This window comes from Trichosurus vulpecula, chromosome 6 (assembly GCF_011100635.1).
Source record: "Trichosurus vulpecula isolate mTriVul1 chromosome 6, mTriVul1.pri, whole genome shotgun sequence".
Classification (NCBI taxonomy): domain Eukaryota; kingdom Metazoa; phylum Chordata; class Mammalia; order Diprotodontia; family Phalangeridae; genus Trichosurus; species Trichosurus vulpecula.
In genome coordinates this window covers 68890586-68910977 of record NC_050578.1, presented here as the reverse complement: position 1 = coordinate 68910977, position 20392 = coordinate 68890586, and the positions used below count along the sequence as shown (strand labels likewise).

The window sequence follows — 20392 nt, the reverse complement described above, 5'->3', positions numbered from 1 at the left end:
TACCCATGAGGAAACTGAGGCAAAGAGGGTTAAATGACTTGTCCAGGGTCACACACAGTTGTAAGTTGTAAGTGTCTGAGGCCATATATGAACTCAGGTCCTCCTGACTCCAGGGCCAGCTCTCTGTTCACTTGCACCACTTACCTTCCCCTAACAGTCTGGTAACCCTGTGCAAAAGAAAATGAAATTAGTCTGGCGTGTCCTTTTGAAGTTTTTCTTGTAGCCATGCTGGCTGTTTGTGGTCATTGTTTTCTTTACTAGCTGCTCACATACTATCCCTTAAAAAACATTGTCTAGAATTTTTCCAGGAACAAAAGCCAGGCTTATTGTATATAGTTGGTAGATGCTGTTGTCTTTTCTGTTTGAAAATTGGAATAATATATGGCTGGATTGTAATTAGTGTGAGTTTCAAATAATGCAAAATTAGATTTAGTGTAGATAATAAAATGATACCAGATCACATTTAATGTAAGGCAATATTCAGTGAATGAAACGTGTGAATTAGATGAGGGTTTTAACATGCCACTGTATCATCAGTCTGCATTTGTCTGTTGTCACATGTAGATGGGATATACTGCTACAAACCATATTACCAACAGTTATATTAATTTTTTAAAACAAGACTCCTTTTTTAAAAAATGGACAGAAGGAGGAATGCTTCAGATGGAAACACAGCCAATGCAAAAAAAGAGGCTTGTTATTATATTAAACAAAAATTTGATGTAATTGAATGACACAATAACCCTAAAATAGGATGAAATGTTGGAAGGCCTGAATATATGACATGGAATATTGTAAAACATGTAAACAAACTTTTTTTTAAAGAAAAAGGGAAAAGAGAGAGAGAATTTGGAACTCAATATTAAAAAAAAACAAATGTTAAAAACTTTTACATGTAATTGGGGGGAAAAGAATATAATTTTTTTAAAAGCCAAAATCTCACCAGCTTTTTGTGATTTGAAAACAACTACAAGGAATATAGTGTCACAGTGTGAGAAATGGAGTGTATTTTAGCTGTTTGGATTAAAGATGGCAATCAGAAATGCAGTTCTTTTAGCAGAGCAGTCATTCAGAAAAAAGCTTCAAGTTTATTTCAGGCAGTGGAAACACAGTGGAAGATGAAGCTGTTCCTGCAAGCATTGGCTGGCTTCATCACTTGAAACATTTAATTCAGTGACATAATATTAAAATTCCTGGACAAATGACCAGTGCAGTTGAAGACACAGATGCTAAATATCCTGGTGTTTTGAAGAAAATAACTGAGGAAGGTGGATAGATTGATCAATAAATTTTTAATGTGGCTGAAACAGGCTTATTCTGGAAAAAGATGTCTTCTAGAACTTACATTTCTCAGAAAGAAAATACTCAACATGGATTTAAAGTTTTGAATACGCCTAATACTCCTATTGGGATGTAATGACGAATAGGATTTCAGATTTAAACCAGCACTTGTTTTGTCACCCTTGAAAATCCTTGAACTCGGAGAGACTATGTTGATCATTCTTTCCTTTGATGGTCAGATAAGAAAGCAAGTGTGACTAAAGCTGGTTTTGAATGGTTTTTAAACAGTTTTTTAAGTTTTATTTTAGCCCAGCTGTTAAAAAATACTACAAGGACATGCACTTAAATTATTACTGATTTTAGTCACCCAACTACATGTATATTCACTTAGTGAGAATGAAATTTGGTTTTTTGCCACAAAACACAGCATCTTTATTGCAGTCCATAGACTAAGGATCCATTGCAACAAAGTTCTACTACTTTAGGAAAACTTTTAAACAAGCAATTGCTAAAATTAGAGGTATCTATTTAATTTCTTTAACTGACTTCTGGAAAAAAAATTATAACATCAAAGACACAATCAAAAACATTCACTATGCTTGACAACAAATTACTGCAATCAACATTTGCTTGTGGATGTGGAAGCATATTTTGCCACATTGTACAAATAGTACTAATGGTAATTTTGAAAGTTTTCCCTCTCAAATGCAGATTATTACAAATATTGGAAGGAAAGCCTGGTTTTGATAAACTAGAAAATGACAGAGTTTGGAAACTGCTGGAAACACAGGCAGAAAAGTTGACAGATTATAATCTTCATTTATATAAACCAGTGTTTGAAGAAATTAACATGCATTGAATTGAATAGTATTGTTGATAAGAACAGGGAAATCCAAAGGGAGAGAGCTGATTGTGGGGAAAGTGATTTCAGAGCTAGAAATTAAAATGTACAAGTCATCTATGTAGAAATTGGAGATATGAAAGCGGATGACATACATATGATAAAACAGTAAGCAAGGGAAAATCTACAAGACTCAGTCTGAATCCTCATTCTTCAAGAAGCCTTTCCCCATTCCCCCAGCTGCCTTTTCCTCACCTTTGATATATACTGGATGTATCTTGTATATGTCTAGTGTTTTCTCCCCCATTCAAATATGATCATCTTGAGGTCAGGGTCTATAACTGTCTTTTTTTAATCCACAGCTTTTAGCACCATGCCTGGCACTTAGTAATTTATGAATGAATGAGTGAATGAATGAGTAAATAAGTAAATAAAAAAGGTAGCATTTATATAATTTTTTAAGATTTGCAAAGCACTTTACAAGTATTATTTCATTTTATCCTCACAACAGCTCCAAGAAGTGGGTGCTATTATTATCTCCATTTTAAAGATGAGGAAACTGAGGCAGGCACAGTGACTTACCCAGCGTCACACAGCTAGTAAGTGGTTGAGGCCAGATTTGAACTCAGGTCTTCTTGACTCCAGATCCAGCACTCTATCCACTTAGCTACCACTAGTTCACCACTAGTTTAGCTTCTACTGCTTTTTCCTCCAATTTTTAAACATTTTTATTTAAAGTTTTTAGTTCCAAACTCTTTCTCCCTTGCCTCCCCCATCCCTGAGATGGTAAGCAATGAGATATAGGTTATACACGTGCAACTATGTAAAACATTTCCATATCAGTCATTTTGTATGAGAAGACTCAAATAAAAGGGAAAAAATGGAAGAAAGAAAGTGGAAAATGGCATGCTTTCGTCTGTGTTCAATCAGTATCAGTTCTTTCTCTGGAGACAAATGGCATGTTTCATCATTAGTCCTTTGGGGATTGTCTTGGATCATTGTTTTGCTGAGAAGGCATTTTCTTATAAATAGGAAGTAGCAATGTAGACTCCAAGGTCTGTTCCTAGAACCATCCCAGAGTCCTTCCCTGGTCCCACTTCTGAGGATTCTTCTCAGAGAAGACCCAGTTCTGAGGTCTCTTATGACTGTAGGAGGTCTGGTCCTGGTCAACCCTCCTGCACTAGAGTCTCTAGTATGAAATTATTCCCCTCTTTTTCATGGTGACAAACAAAAAGCGAACATTTCTTCTAGCCAAGTCACCACTGTGCAATATTTATTTGTTCCCTAGTCCCTAAACAGCATTAGGGTTTCCAGCTGTCAGTCTTAAAGACCTCATATTTGTCATATGCAAATCAAATGCTGGAAAACAAGATTATTCTTCCATCTTTACTCTAAGTGAGCCATTCTTACCCTATTAATAAAATTATTCAAATCAAAAAGAGATAATCACTTTACATAATGAAATCAGTAATATCTCTTAACTGAGGTCAGAAGGAGACAATAGGCAAAAATATGAATTAAATTTGAGGTGGCAAAAAGAATGTGGTTAGAGAGAGGTTAGAGAGGAAGATGGAGGACTAAATAGTTTTTTAATACTTTGTCAAACCTCAGAGGAAAGGTTAAGACACTAAGAAACCTAATGAGGTGTAAACTTGGAAATTGATTTTAATTCTAAGACATAATCAAGCTGGCATAGTTAACTAACTCTCCCATGCCTGTGAGTCTAAACTCTTTTGCCTAACATACCCGTGTAACTTCACCCTTCATGTATTCTGCGACAGTTGCCTAAAGGTCAAACTTTTGTCTCGTTACTCTGTTAGCCTTGAGACTTGTACTCTGGGATCCACTCAGAAATTCCTTTCCTGATGCTGTATTGTCTGTCATTAGTCCACTATTCATACTCACACCCCATGATTCTGTGGCAACAAAGCAATAGATCTCAATTCTGCCCCTCATTATTAACTTGGCTGGAGGAGACATAGTAAAGCAGACACCTGCTTTGCCTGGGAAAGCAGGGCTCAGAGGGAACCTGGGGCATTGGACCAATGAGTGAGGGGGTGAGGGAGGGGTGGTGCATCAGGCCTGAAGGAAAGGAGATTGGCCTCCATCAGGAGCCAGGTCTGTACCCCCAGAACTCATGTGGGGCAGGAATTAAGGCCAGTAAAAAGTGATTTCCCCAACTTGAGAAGAGGCTGAGAGAGCTTTAAGATCCAACCTTCGGTAGAACCTCCATTAAAGGAGTCAAAAACTGAGTGATAGGGAAATATAAGGGGAAAAGGTAATGTTCTTGGTATGTAAGATATGTGCTCAGTAAGCAAGATATGTGCTTGAAATGAAATATTTGGTCTGGGTTGAGTCTTAGGAGAGTCGGGTGGAAATCCCCCTGCCTATTCTCCCAAACCCAGGAATGAGGTTTGGAAATCTAGCTTTTGGGATTCAAATCCTAACAAGGGCATGAGGAACAAGGACCTGGGCACTGGCACTAGGAAGAGTGGTCCCAGTGTACATAAGGATTTGCAGCTGAATCAAAATTGTGTAGCTGTCAAAAAAGATCATATCCTTTGTATATGCCAGTGGGGTCTTACTTTGCGAAATTCTATTCTTTATATCCTAATTAATTGGAAATAGGCAGGTTGTGGGCAAGGAGGGGAGATCTCTCAGGACATTCCCTTAACACTAGGAAATTATTATTGATCACCTATGTACAAATTATATGAGAGGTAGTCTGCAGCATACATACTTTGAAAAGTATTACAGTTCAGTTGTGTCTGACTCTTTGTGACCCCATGCCATAGCATGCCAGGCCCTTCTGCCCTCCACCATCTCTCAAAATCTGTCCAAGTTCATGTTTGTTGTTTCCATGACACTCTCTATCCATCTCCTCCTCTGCCATCCCCTTTTCTTTTTGTCTTCAATCTTTCCCAACATCAGAGTCTTTTCCATTGAGTCCTGTCTTCTCACTATGTGGCAAAATATTTAATCTTCAGCTTCAGTATTTGACCTGTGAATAGTCTGAATTAATTTCTTTAAACATTGACTGATTTGATTTCCTCTCAAAAGTCTTCTCCAGCACCACAGTTTGACAGTGTCAGTTCTACCGATGTGGCTTTCCTTAGAGTCCCAACTCTCACAGCCATACATTGCTACAGGAAAAGTCATAGATTAGATTATATGGACTTTTGTTAATGTCCAGTGCTCTATCCCCTACACATATTAACTGCCCCACATTGAAAAGTACTGTTGTATGTAACAAAATGACATGTATAACCAGGAGACTCAAATAAACAAGTCTTACTTATTATTCCCCTGGGGCAAACTATCAGAACCATAACTGTCTGGGATAAGAATAAGGAACACAAGGCAGATCTACCCTGACAAGAACCAGAAATAATGGGGAGATAATTATGACAATAGATTTATTTCAGTGCCCCTCTGGTCCCTGGGAGCTCTAATTATATTAGGGAGGTGGACACTGGTGGCCACATGGAAATTTTTGTCAACAGGAAAGGTGTTCACGGATATTTTGACTTTTCAGAACTTTTCTTCTCCTTTCAGTTCACGGAGGGCTCTTTGCTGGATGGTCTCTATTGGGAGATGTGGTACAACAACAGAATGGTAGCTGAAAACCGGAGTTTCATTTACTATGAGAACCTGCTCTTGGGTGTGCCCCGAATACGGCAACTGAAAGTCAGAAATGGGTCTTGCTCTATCCCCCCGGACTTGAGAGAGGAGATTAAAGAGTGTTATGATGTCTATTCTGTCAGCAATGAAGAAAAGGCTCCATTTGGCCTCCAGCATGGAACAGCGTGTGTATTTCTTCCTCCTGGGCATTCATGCTTTCTCTCCTGTGCTTCCATTCATTCTTTAGCAAATAGAAAATGTTGTCAGGAATTTTCCAGTGCTTGTAAACCTAGACTTTGCCAAACAGACTCTTACCTTTTTCAGAACACATGAGTTTAATTTGTATGTTGCCCTTTCAGTCTCTGGATCATAGAATTTTGAAATTGTTAGGAATGGCCAAAGAATCTTCCCTAAAGTATAACAGACAAATGGTCAGGTGTTCCATTGCACTTGTGTCAGGCCCAACTTTGCCTCTTTGATACATCTACATATCACTCTTAGCTCTGCCCTTTTGGGCCAAGTAGAAGAACTCTTTTGTGTGACAGCTTTTTAAATACTATCATGTAGGGGCAGAGTCAAGATGGCAGAGCAATGGGAACAAGTAGAGCCTAGCTCTCCCAACAAAACTCCTCCACAAAGATGTAGAAAACACCAGACAGAATTCTAATTGGGAAATCCAAGAAAAATTCACTGTGAGTCCAGGGGGACTTAGAGAGATAGAGGGAGGAGAGGTAGAAAAAAATGTAAGATGGAAAGAAATTCACAATTGGCTATCATAATTGTGAATATGAATGGAATGAACTCACCCATGAAATAGAAGAGAGCAGAATGGATTAGAAACCAGAATATAACAATATGTTGTTTATAAATAAAATTTGAAGCAGAAAGATGAATACAGTTAAAATAAGGGGCAGAATCTATTATGCTTTAAAGTAAAAAACAAAAAAAGCAGAGGCAATAATCATATTCTCAGACAAAGCAACAGCAAATATAACCCTAATAAAAAGGATAAACAGAAAAACTAGATTTTGCTAAAATTACCATAAACAATTAATATCATTATTAAATATATATACACCAAAAGGCAAAGCATATTTGAGAAGTCAACCAGAGAAGTGACTAAAATGTCCATTTCCTTTGAATCAGAGACTCCATTATTGGGCTTATACCTCAAGAATGCACTCAATAAGAAGGAAGTCCCCACATATACCAAAATATTTGTACTAGAACTTTTTATGATAGCTAAGGATTGGAAACAAAATAGTGATCCATCGATTGGGGAATGGCTAAGGAAATTGTGGTACATCTATGTAATGGAATATCACTGTGCTGTAAGAAATGCTAGAGAGAAGCATGTGCTAGTTACAATGTGGTACAGTGAGTGACAGTTGCGAATCACAGGTTCTGAATGAACATTATTATGAACAGTATTCTGCATAGATCAAATTAGAAGAAAATGAGTTGACCTATCTTAGCTTATCTTATATTGATTACATTTTAGGATGACTGTTTCCTGACCTGTAAATTTCATCAGTAAGTTATCTTCAAATAATATTGTAGGATGGGTTACTTCTGGAAAACTTCTAGAGAACACTAATTTTGTATGTTCAACTGTTGTTAAGTATCCATTTATAGCAAATATTACTTCCTGATCTTGTCTCTGTTTGGAGCTTAAGCTCTCTTGGGTACTCTTGTCACTGACCCTGATTTATTACATAGTTTCCTGTCCATCTTTATAGTTGCTAAAAGTGGTGACTGTGATGTTTGTTTGTTTTTTTACTTAGTTGGACATACACAAATGAAAAAGACTTAAATGGGAGTAGTCACTGGGGATTGATTGCTACCTACAGTGGGGCTGGCTATTATCTGGACCTGTCAAAAACCAGAGAGGAAACCGCAGCACAGATTGCTATTCTAAAGAAAAACATTTGGTTAGACAGAGGGACCAGGGCAACTTTTATTGACTTCTCAGTATACAATGCCAACATCAATCTCTTTTGTGTGGTCAGGTATGTATTTTTTGTGATCATATTGTAAATCTTGGTTTGCTTATGTTTTGTGTGTGAATGTAGGTGATGATGCAGTCTTGGAGTATTCACAACTTAAAAATGTACATTGTATTTCATTAAATAAGGGTCATAAGATTCAAAATGGACAGCAAAGAATGGGTTGTACTGATAAAGAAAAGAAAGGGTAGAATTGTTTCAGGGTATACTGAGTGTTTTTTGGGGTATGTGGATTAAAAGTATTAAATCATAGAACTTTAGAGTAGGAGTCCTTATCTAATGTAATTCCCCTGGGAGAAAAAGCTATGTTTTTCTACCATCTGTGATTTAAGAGAATTGGTCATCTCTGTGCCATAGTCATGTCTCATGACCCTGACCTTTAGTCAATGCTTTTCCTAAGTTTGCCATCTTCTGCTGGTATCTGTTCCATTTAACATGTGAACTCTAGTGGGGTCGGGGATTGTATTAAATATTCTGTAAATAACCAAGGTCACAACTCATGCTAAGTATAGACTAAAGGTGGGCTAAATGCATTTCTCAGCTTCTGTATTTCAGAGGACAGGTCAACTTTGGATAAAGATAATCCTCATTAAAAGCAAGACAAGGTGCTCCGACTTGCCCACTGTCAACTTAATGCAAATGCTTGTCACTTAACTTTGCTAGTTTTTGGTTTCCTCATCTGTGAAATGAAGGATTGACTAGATTATCTTTAGGATATTATGATTATTCTATACAGAGATATAACAGAGGGGTAACAACCAGATATTCCATCACCTAAAGGATCAAAAAACTAACTTTTTGCACAGACAGTTAAATTACAGACAAAAATGAGAGGTCATACATGCCTACAGTTATTTCTAATCATAGATGGTGCAAGGGGGGATGTATTAAGTCTAGAAGCAGATATTTCTGTCAACTGCCTTAAGAGTTGTAAGGAATTCCTCGAGGCTGAGGCTGCCTGAGAAGGCAATGATCAAAGGGTGGGGAAGCAGAGTCTTAGCGATGAGAAAAGTTTTAGGGGATGAAAGAATCACTGCGCATGAAACCAGCAACATTGGAGAACTGAGGGAACCAATAGTCTCCAGGCACTCTGGCAGCCATCCAGAATAGAATGATATAGAACTATCTAGTTGCTAATCCCAAAGGACTAATTGTGCTACTGATTTGATAGCAATCCTGTCTCATCCTTATTTGTAAGATTCAACTTTGATGTGCCCACACGACTAGATTTTTTTCATCCCTAAATTTGAACATTTGTAGATGACTGTTTGCAGAAAATAATAACGTGTTAAATCTTATTGTACTTATCTACAAAAAGAAAAAAAGAAATGATTGCAATGACTGCTGAACTCCATTTAGAGCATGCCTAAACAGGAAGTGGTATGTGGCTTTTTTGAAGATAGGAAAGGCAAAAGCAGCCAAGTAGCTCCATCTACATTCTGTGTTATTGGCTGTATGTGTCTAAATGAAAGCTACCCTTGAACTTTCCTTCCCATATTTTGATTATGAATGACAACGATGCCTTTTCAGAATCTCGGAGCACTTTAGAGATGCTAGGTCAGGATGTGCCAGGTGAGTGAGCATGTAAAGGAGCTAAATGAGGAGTGTGCCTCCCCTAGACACATTTACACAGAACGTGTACCTACATGTCCACATTATTCCACTGAGGCTTCATTCTCACTCATCCTGAAAAAAAATCTGTCATGTAAAAAAAAAAAGATAAAAACAAAAGGGCTGGAAGAATTTCCCCATGTGTTTTAGTCTCCATTCAATCCAAGCCCCATCTTCATTTCTCTGTTAAATTATGGTTTTGGCTATAGAGGATCAATGAACAGTAGCTGCAGACATGAAGTATAATTATTTTGTTCCATTACAGAGCAATAGCATTAAAACTGAGGGCCTTCCCAAGCCAGTTTTGGTCCTAGCTTTTAATGACTCTACTTTACATCTTTAGGCAAATCATTTAACATCAGTTTTCCGTCAATAGGAGGAAGACAGGATCCATATCAGAGGTTTAATGATCATAATCCCCGCTCAGCTGATATGTAGAGATATTATGAGTCAGTGCTACTGTTATGACTGTGTATTATTATATTCTTAAACTTTAATTGAATGCCTAGGTTCTCTAGGAGATATTGGGAGGAGGTTTGAGGGGAGAGGGAATACAGAGATATTGAACCCTGCGCCTTACACAGACTAGGCCTTCAATAAACATTTGTTGAATGAATGAGATATAATTCTTGCTCTCAAGTCTTAATTAGGAAAAAAAAAGTGTCCTCATCTTCTTGAGCATCAGAATTACATGCCATTGCATCTTCTATAGCACTTCATATACATTGCTTTCCTTTAGTAGGGGGGAACATATGTGATGAGTAATAATATAACGTTATATTTAAGTTGTTAAGTTAGTGGTACAGACAATGAGTACTAAAGGAGTTAAGAAAGGGAGGGACCCATGACTAAGATGATGATACAGGTGTATCATTGCATACAAGAGAGGCCCAGCTTGGCTGCAGTAAGGTTGGTCAAGACCGGGCCTGAGTGGGTCCCAGAAGAGCTCTCAGAGTCTACACTTCTACCCCTTGTTCTAAGAGCTAATTTGGGGGAAAACTTTGCTGTTTGGAAGAGCTAATTAGAAGGGAAGGTGCCCTTCCCTTTCCTTATACTGCCGTCTACAGCCTGAGAGGTGAAAACCCCTCAGAGCCTCTAGAATCTGGCCAGAGAAACTGACCTGGATCCCAGGATTATGGTAAAAAGAGCTCAGCAAAAGTGGCTCTACTCATTAGAGACGTGTCGTGAAGGCTTCTTTTTAAAGGGGGATGGGGAATATCAAGACCCCAAGTCCCTCGTTGTGAATTGCCCAGGGTGCCTATGTTCTCGCTCTTAGCTAGGGAGAGTGTGTGCTCTTGGTATTTCCACCACAGGCTCTGTGTGCATTGGTGAGGGGTTTAAGTTTAGGATGCTGCATTTTAAAAATTATCATAGCTGTATTTCTGATTAAGAATGAAGCAGTGCAAGCTTAAGACCTACAGCTGTGAGTATTAGGAGTTTATTTCCCCCCTTCCCAAGAGTTATAGCAGCCCGCACACCTCAGGCTGTCGGCATGAATACAAGTTCAATGAGAAGCTCAGAGAGAGACAAATGGAGGAAGGAAGGGGTGCACTTGAAGGACCTTAACATTGAGTCCTGTCTTGTCATTTTATTAGATGATGCAGCTGATGCCCAGAGATGCCAAATGACTTCCCAAAGTCACATACCCAGTTAGAGCCAGAGCCACAACTAAGTTCATAGACTTAGAATCTCTGAGGTCATTAGTTGTAACTCCTGCATTTTGCAGATGATGGAGCTGAAGCCTTGAGAGGTTAAGTGGCTCCCTCATAGTCACACAGCTAGTTAGTTTCTAAGACAGGGTTAACATCCTGGTCTCCAGCCACACTAACATCTGGTCTCTGTGGGATTGTTTAAAATTTAGTTGCCAGGCTGACACAAATAAAGATCAGTATTTTTCATCCAAATTATAGAGAAGGATAAAGGAATAAATTAATTTTTCTGAGTCTGACAATAAGTGAGTGTTGTAGGGAGACTGAGTCACTGGGTAGATTTCTTTACCTCAGCATCTCCTGGTCTCACTAGTGGTATGAACTTTGTGTAGTGTGAAGCTGACCAGAAAGATCTTCAGCAAGTTTAAATATTTACCACCATCATCAGAGACATTTTGTGCACAAGTGTACTTCACCTCTTTGTTTAAAATAGCCATTTAATGAGAATAGCCTTCCAGACTGGATTATTAAAAGATTCAGTACTGCTAGGTGACTCTTATCATGTAGAGCTAGGTTGTTGACCCTTTCAGTCATTATCTGTTAGTGGTACCTACAGTTGTTCTGCTAGGTTTGGAATTATATCCAGTGTTTGGCCTATCCGTATCCAATCTTCCAAATTCATTTTAATTCCAGTGAAGGGGGAAAAACATCCTTCCACACCAAGTAGATGTTCTAGTAGCTCATGCCTAGGAAAGAGATTGATACAAAGGTCCACTGCCCTGTATGAAGCTGCCATTTCTTGGTGCTTCTCCAAAGACCTTCCCAGGTCTAAGTGTATGATTCTATTAATGCAATTAACGATCAGTTTCTGAAAAGATTTTTTTTATCAGTATTTCAAACAGTTAAATTCTCTCCATGAAAGCAATGAGATATTTTGTGAGCCCCTAAAGATACCAGTCAATCAAGTGAGCTTTCATTAAGTACTCAATAGGCATCAGGCACTGGTAGGATAAGGGAAGGAGTGGGAGGGGGGGCGCGAGGCAGGTGGAGAGGAGGTATAGGGGAGACAGAAACAAAAATTAAAACATTCCTTTCCTTCAACGACTTTATGTTTCATCTGGGAGGCAAGAACATATACAAGTATGTACAAAATAAACACAAATAAATCTAAAGTAATTTTGAGGGGCAGCTGCTGGGGGGAAATCAAGAAAGGCCTCCTGTTGGAGGTGGTGTTTGAGCTAAGCTTAGCGAAAACTGGGAATTCTGAAAAGTTCCCCCGTGAGGCTGGGAGTGCATTCCAGGTTCTGATTAGCAAGTTAGTAATGTTCCAAGGGTGACCTGGCAGTGAACAAAGGAGCTTTGGGTGTAGTTTGGGGAATCTAGCTCATTAGTTTATATGATGCTTTGTATATATGCGCTGGATACCAATAGATCGCCATCTTTATTCAGAGATGTTCATTTATGGCTTTTTCTTTTACTGCAATATAGATTATTGGTTGAGTTCCCAGCCACTGGTGGCGTGATTACATCTTGGCAATTTCAGCCAGTGAAGCTGATCCACTACATCTCAACATTTGATTTCTTCCTGGCGACCTGTGAGATCACCTTTTGTTTGTTTATCCTTTACTATATAGTGGAAGAGGTTTTGGAAATTCGTATTCACAAATTGCGTTATTTCAGAAGTTTCTGGAACTGTCTGGATATCATGATTATTGCGGTAGGTTGATGCAATAACCGTATGCTTTATTAACTTATTTTTTAATTCTGAATTTAACAAACACCAAAAAAGAGAGGAACACATTCACATGCAAAATAGAGCAGAAAAAGAGAGTTATTTTTGTAATCACAAATTCTATTATGCACAATTTGCTTTCCTTTTTAAAAAGTGTATAATAAATTTAAAATGTTACTTTCAAAACTTTCCTGCTTGTCTGTTTCCTTCTGGAGGTCCTTCAGTTCTCTTCTATTAATTTTAGAATTTCTTCAGTAACCCTCTTTTCTTGTTTTCTTTGGCAACACTATCACTAGCTCTTTTTCCCTTCATAAAAACAGAAAATGAACAGTCCTTTTCAGAAATAAACATAGTAAAGCAAAATAAATCCACACATTTTCCATGGCCCAAAATGAATGCCTTGTTCTGTACCTTGGTCCTTCTACCCTTTGGTCAGTATATGTTAATATGCTTCATCATCAGTCCTTTGGAGTTGTAGTTGGTCATTGTATTGATCAGAATTCTTATTACTGTATAAATAATACTCCTGGTTTTTAAATATCAAAAGATTTCCTTGTGTAGGAGAATGGACTTAGAGCTGAAGTGGACCATTGAAGTCATCTAGTCCATCTACTTGTTATACAGAAAAGAAAACTGAGACCTCTTTGGGTGAAGTGATTTGCCCAATACCACACAGAAGTAGCAGAGTGGCAACTGGCAGGAGTCAGGTCTTCCGACTCTAGATTCAAAGTGATTCCTGCACCATCTGCCTCCCAACTTATATGGAATTCGATGATTCTCTAGTCTCGTAACATAGTATCTGTAACATGTCTGCATTTTTTTAACTTTACTTAACCCAAATATCTCTTCTGAGCTAAGTTCGCTTTCCTATAAGTTATAAAACTAGTGAATCATCTACTTATCCAGATTTGGCGCCATGATGGGAAGAGATTATGAAACAATAGCAGCCATAATACATTTCTCAAACTAGAAGTCTCTTACAGGTATCTTGTTCACACATGCAATGTGTTGCCATTTGAAATTTCTTTAAGTTGTCCACACACCAGTTTCATTTGATATAATTAATTTTATCAAGTCTCAGTACAAAATCAAAACTATAAGTCTTCTTTCACCTGAGCCTCTTCTTCATGTGGAGGATCAGCCTCTTAAAGCCTGTGGCAGTGTGGTATAAGCCCTAATGGGTCTTTCTAAGGTGAAGAGGATTTGATTATGAAACCGGTGATGGTGTTCCAGGGCCAGCTTGAATAAGTTAGGAGAGGCTCATCACCAGATTGACTCCTAGGTAATAAGTTATTTGGTTATAGAGACTCAGAGATACCATCTTCTCATGAATTAAGGAGTTGGGATCTACATTGTGGACATAATACTGACACTAATGAAACCACAGATCCTAAACACTTTGAAGCATGCTGTTTTAGATTCACACGCATACATATATATATTCATACATATATGTATATGTGTGTGTCTATATATGTGTGTGTGTGTGTATATTTTTATAAATATATTTATCCTCTTCAAAATTATAATGAACATAGAATATAAAACTTTAAAAAATAGCATAATGCAAATGACCTGGAATTTTTCAGTGTGGCTGTTAGGAAGAATTCTGAGAAATTGTTTTTTATACTTAGGGCTATCTATTTGAAGATTATCATCTTTAGGTTTTATTTCCTAAACACACACACACACACACACACTCACTCACACACACACACACACACACACACACACTCACTCACACACACACTGACTGACTGACTGACTTTGGGCAGCACTCATGCTTTCTGACTAAACCTTATATTGAGTGATAGCCATGTAACAGTGTGAATTATAATGACTAATTTTGGCCCTAAAGAAAATGGGGAGGGAGGGAAGGAAACAAGCTTTAAGTGCTTAGTATGTGTCAAGCTTTGTGCTAAATACTTTGCAAATATTATCTCATTTGAAGAGAGGAAAAACATACCTCCTGCCCTTCTTTGCAAAGGTGGAGCACTATGAATACAGAACATTCCATATTTTGTCCAACTCAATTGATCTGTTTAGCTGAATCACTTTCTTCCTCCTCTCTTCTTTTTTCATTCCTTGTTGGAAAGCATAACTCTTTGGGGAGGGGCATGGAGAGGCATATATTGGCAAATGAGGTGATATGAAAATAAAAGATAGAAATAATTTTTTGAAGTTTATGATCTTAAGACAATGGAATTCGTAAACATCGATCACCTCCCTTTCCCCTAGCTGTCAGTAGTGGCTATAGGAATTGACATCTACAGGAAATCCAATGTGGAATTGCTGCTGAAATACCTCGAAGATCAAAACACTTTCCCCAACTTGGAGCCTCTAGCGTATTGGCAGATACAGTTCAACAATGTGACGGCTGTGATGGTCTTCTTTGTTTGGATTAAGGTAATCCACATGTTTCACATAGTCTGAGGCACAAAGCTAAACCATTGGATAGGCAGATAGAGAAGTGATCTCGTTGTCAATAGCTTACCACACTCTGGCAGGGCTTAGTGTTTGTTAATAAGTGAAACTTGCAGAGTCTTGTTGTGTACGAGGAAGGCTTCACAGCCCCAGCCCAGAGTAAACATTCAGAGCTCTGGATTTCTGCGTGATCACTGGAATGGGGCCCAGGTATGACTAGGGAATGCAAGTAGAAAATGATTGATTCTTGCTGAGCCAAAAAGTGAGGATGATGGGGCAGACGGGAGGTGAAAAACTAGACATGGTAGTGCTCAGTGATAAGTGTCTCCTTTCCATCTGGATTCTACAGAATCTTATTCTGAATTCAATTTGGAACACAGTGGCATGTAGAGCTTAAAGGGACCTGTGGGTCTATCTAGAGCAGCCCCTACACTCTGCACCACCCACCCTCATTTTATAGTAGGGAAATGCTAGGCCTAGGGAGGTTAAGTCATTTACTAGAGTCATATAGTAAGCATCAGAGTCAGGATTTGAATCTGGGTCCTCTGACTTCAGAGCCAATGTCCTTTCCACTGTGTTCACTATGTAGTAAAATATTCTGTGGGTTTTTGCAGCCTGGGTTCCTATTTGGGGTTCTAGATTGCAGGATCCAGCATTTTATTCCATACCTCATGTACATCTCAATTAATCAATAAGTATCTATTGACTACTATGTGTCATACACCAGAGAAACAAAGAGAAACGAGAAAAATCACCTACAGTTAAGGATCTTATGCTCTATCTGGGTGTACAACATGTATGTAAGTATACATGCAGTAAGTGCAAGGTAATTTGGTGGTGGTGTATAGAGTACAGACTGCTTCACATAGCATACCAAGAGGATTGTGGGAACCTGCTGGGATGCAGAGGATCCCAGAGCCCCCTGAAATACTGCATCATGGCTTAGAATGCACACTAAGAAATAGAAAAGATCGGCACTAGAATCCCCTACCTAATCCTGGGATCCATAAAGGGACTCCTACAAACCTGCAGAGGTACTGTAAGAGAAAAGTGGGGCTGGTTTAGGAGTACAAAGGGTGGGAAGAGGAAGGTCCTGGAGACTTCTGGTAGTTCCAGCTCTCCCTGCAATATCCAGACCTAGCCCAAGCCTTCCCTGAGGCTATGGCTTTAGGAGAGACACGTTTGAGGGTTCTGGGTTCGTGGCACACCCTGAGTGAACCAAAAGCACCTAATTCCAGACCAAGTCTGTGGCTGGTTGGCTGAGCCCAGCTCCAGATACCAGCCTCTGGTCGTACAGGGCAGGTACAACCTACCACTCCCAGCCTAAACCAAGCAGAACATTCAGACCTAGCCTAGCAAAGAGAGCAGCCTTAGTATATATCAAGCAGCAAGTCCAGATGTGGAAGAAAGGTCCTGGGCAAAATCCAGCCTGAATGGTCCTTGACACTGTGTCAGGAGCCTAACATAGGAGTAGCCTTTGAGTCCAGCAGCAGAGGGGAAGGACCCCAAGTATAGCTGAAAAGAGAGAGGTACTGGAACTCTGTAACAGCCCCAGTTGGGACCAGAATAGCCCCAGAGTCCCTTGAAGGAGGAACTTTGTCTAGCCCACTATCCTTAGAACGATGTAGGTGCTGCCCAATCTATTTGATTGCAAAGTTTGACCCAAGTGAAGATCCTTCCCTGAGGAAACCATTGAAAACTCTGAACACCATAAGGAAAAACATTGATCTGAAAGATGAACCCTGGGAATAAACCCTGAAGGAGATAGTGACACTCTAACAAGTCCTCTAGCAAGAGGAACTGCAGGAGTATTCAGAGGAAGTGAAACAAGAGATACAGAATGGAAAAGCTAGGGAGGAAAACCAAGGTAAAAATGACACCTTAAACAGATGGTGGAAAACCTGACTCAGGCTCCAGATATTAAAATGGGCCAGACAGAAAAGAATATAATACAACAGGACAACAAGAAATATTTAAGCAAAACCAAAAGATTAGAAAGAACAAAAAAAAGGAAGAAAATCCAAGAAATACAGTACCAAAAAAAATTGACCTAGAAAACAGATCAAGGAGAGATAAGCATCTATATAGTACTTTAAGATTTTCAAAGCACTTTGCAAACGAATTATCAGAGTATCTGAAGACTATGATCAGGAAAAAACCATCTGGATATCATATTCAGTTAAATATGAATGAAAATTACCTAGAACCCTAAGAACCAGAGGGCAAAATGGTCACCTCCAGAGAGATACCTTAAAATGAAAACTTATAGAAACATCGTAACTAAAATCCAGAGCATCTGGATCAAAGAAAAAAATACTACAGATAGCCAACAAAGAGTTCAAATGCCAAGCAGTCACAGGAAGGATTACACGAGATTTAGCAGCTGCCACAATAAAGAAGAGGAGACCTTGGAATATAAATATTTCCAAAGACAAGGGATAAATATGTCAACTCTGAAAATAAATGACCAAAGAGTCACAGAAGTCACGCAGCCTCTTTTAACTCTGAAAAATAAAATCCCAAAATGTTCACAGAAGTAATGCCCCAACTGCTAGCTCTAAACAACCAAAGAACCACAGCAGCTATGCAATGACTATTAACTCTGAAAATACTGAAGAGTTCTCAGAGGTTACATACCATCTGTTAACTCTGAAAAATAAAATACCAAAGAGCTAACAGTGGTCATGAGCAACAAGCTTTTTTTATTCCATTGGAGGAGGGTCTGCTCTGATACCAAGGAGACCCACTGCAGTGAGGGAGAGCCTTGATAGTTATATATAGTAGTGGCTATGCAGTGAGCTGTAGCAGTGAATGCTGGGGTAACAGTACCAATGAGGCAAGTGTGATTCATAGCAGGGCTTCATGATTAGGAAGTGGTATCTGCACAAGTTCAGAGACTACCTGGGGCTGGTGGGAAACAGTTCTGGGATTTTGCTGCAGCAGAGATCATGCAGAGGGTAAGCACAAAGGATTACTGTTATGCTAAGCTCGGGGCACAGCCTGCTTGCTGGGCCTTAGCTCTGGCTAAGCGTGTCTCCTAATAGTAAAAAGAGAGGGATGGTCTTGGCATGGGGATCCTGACAAATATTTGTGACCAAGTATTGTTTATCTGGCAAAATTGAGTACAGTCCTTGGGAACAAGGGTAAGAAGGAAAGGGGAAATGTGCCTTTAATGGATGGGATAGAGGATTTCAAGGATTCTTGATGAAAAGACCAGAACTGATCAGACATTTGGAAATGGAAATGCAAGCTTCAAAAGAAACATATGTACCTATATTTGTTTAATCAAAAGGGAATATATGGGAATTAATTTTTGTTTCATGTTAATAGGGGTATAAGAAACAAATGTCTTTTCAGAACCCTAATATCTTTAAAGGTTATAGAGAAAAACTAAAATGAATGAAGGTCTTTAGATGGTTTTGTTCTGTTCTAATGGTTTTAGGAAAAAGCAAAAATGGGAGGGGCAGGAAAATATACTGGGGAAGAAAAGGAAGATGGGGTAGAAATCACTGTTGCATAATAGAGGTGCATAATATTGAAGAGTATATAGTCACGGGTGCAGTGGGCTGGTTGAGTTCACCCTCAGTCACTCAGTCAAGACCATTCCACAGGGAATTTCAAAGATGAGGGCATTAGCTCCCTCAGCCTCTGGGTGGGGAAGACATGGGTTATTCTTTCTGGTGATTCAGCCTGGAGGTGCTATTTCAGGTGGTGAGAGGCAGGGCAGCAGCAAGGTGGATACCATCATCTGGTCTGCATCCTTGGAGCCAAGAGGGCATAGGGGGTATACCCTTGGGTATAGGGGGCTCATTGTGTCCATCAGGCTCAGCCCTGGTTAGGAGTTTGCTCCCTCTGTCCCCCAGATCTCTTAGCACCACTCTGAGAACACAATAGGTGCTTAAGAAGTACTTGACAGGTTCTGTGGGAGTGGAGAGGGAAGAGAGGAGCAGGTTCCTTATGTTTCCTGACTTTTGTGAGGGGAGCACTTTTTCACTTGAAGTTTAATGAAGCTTGGTTATAGTCATAGGAAGCTGATGCTTTGTAGAGTTCTTAGATCCAATTAGTGTTTCTTTCACAGCTTTTTAAATTCATCAACTTCAACAGAACCATGAGCCAGCTGTCCACCACCATGTCTCGTTGTGCCAAGGACCTCGTTGGCTTTGCAATTATGTTTTTGATTATTTTTCTTGCGTATGCTCAGTTGGCCTACCTTGTCTTCGGCACCCAGATTGATGACTTCAGTACTTTCCAGGAGTGTATGTAAGTACACCTGTGGTTTTCAGAAGGTCTTTGTGGCCATGATCTTTGTGTCCTGGGGACTTTGTGAAAGAATTTAACTGTTCCACGATGACTAAATTTTTTTTTTAATTTTAAGTAATAGTGTAATTGACCTTCACAAAAGTATTACAATAGCATTAGAAAGACAGTAAATGTCTCCAGAATGTTGGCACTTATGTTAGTAATCTTTTTTACAAGGTTACTAGCCTTTTTGTTTATGTTTAGTCCATTCCATTAGTTGCTCAATGAAATTTAGGTTTTAATTCCATAAACTATCTCTGCTAAAGTAGTCTTGACCCTTGGGACTTTTAGCACCAAAATGTAAATGTTAGCCATTGTGGGATGGCTGGTCCAGTTCTTTGCATTGAAAGTTGTGGCTTTTCTTTTTATTTTCAAATAATTCTGCTAGTAAAACTCTGTGACCCTTATTTTTCAAAAGAGCATTCAGATGGTATTTTGAGTCTTGGAATTTCACATATAAATTTCTTCCCCCCCCCCACCTCCCCATGGTCCTTCCCCTCCCAAAAAAGAGCAAGCATCTGTTGGAAACATCATACATCATACGCTGGAGAGAAGATAACCCTTGTGGAGTAATTAGGAAATAGAAAGAGTGGGGAAATTCTTGCCTATAATGGGTACCAATGAATGTTATTGTCTGATAAGAGGAAGGATTTGTTAGGTTTCATTAAGATCTACGCTGCCAACACTGAACAAATCTTTAGTCCCCCCACAACTCCATAGACGAGCACTTGTGGTGCCAGTTGAGATTAGGTCTTTGAACACTTAGCATTATGGTGATATCCTTTAATAAAATTTTCCTGGTTTGTTTTCAAGCAGATTCTCTGTTGGAATCTACCCTGATTTTTGTGTTTATTAGAATTGTTTTGTCAGATGTGCCCATTGAATTCTTAGGACGTGTCACTTTTTAATCTACTTCATGGTTAATCTA

General features: G+C 39.0%; 1 protein-coding gene across 1 annotated transcript in view; it reads left to right on the top strand.

Annotated features, from left to right (window-relative positions):
* The window catches only part of PKD2 (polycystin 2, transient receptor potential cation channel), a 53278-nt gene that overhangs the window by 18860 nt on the left and 14026 nt on the right, over positions 1-20392 (top strand). The window contains exons 4-8 of the mRNA XM_036763450.1: positions 5678-5928; positions 7528-7752; positions 12498-12726; positions 14980-15147; positions 19244-19425. Coding sequence (XP_036619345.1) covers positions 5678-5928; positions 7528-7752; positions 12498-12726; positions 14980-15147; positions 19244-19425 — 1055 coding nt within the window. The remainder of the gene's footprint in view (positions 1-5677; positions 5929-7527; positions 7753-12497; positions 12727-14979; positions 15148-19243; positions 19426-20392) is intronic.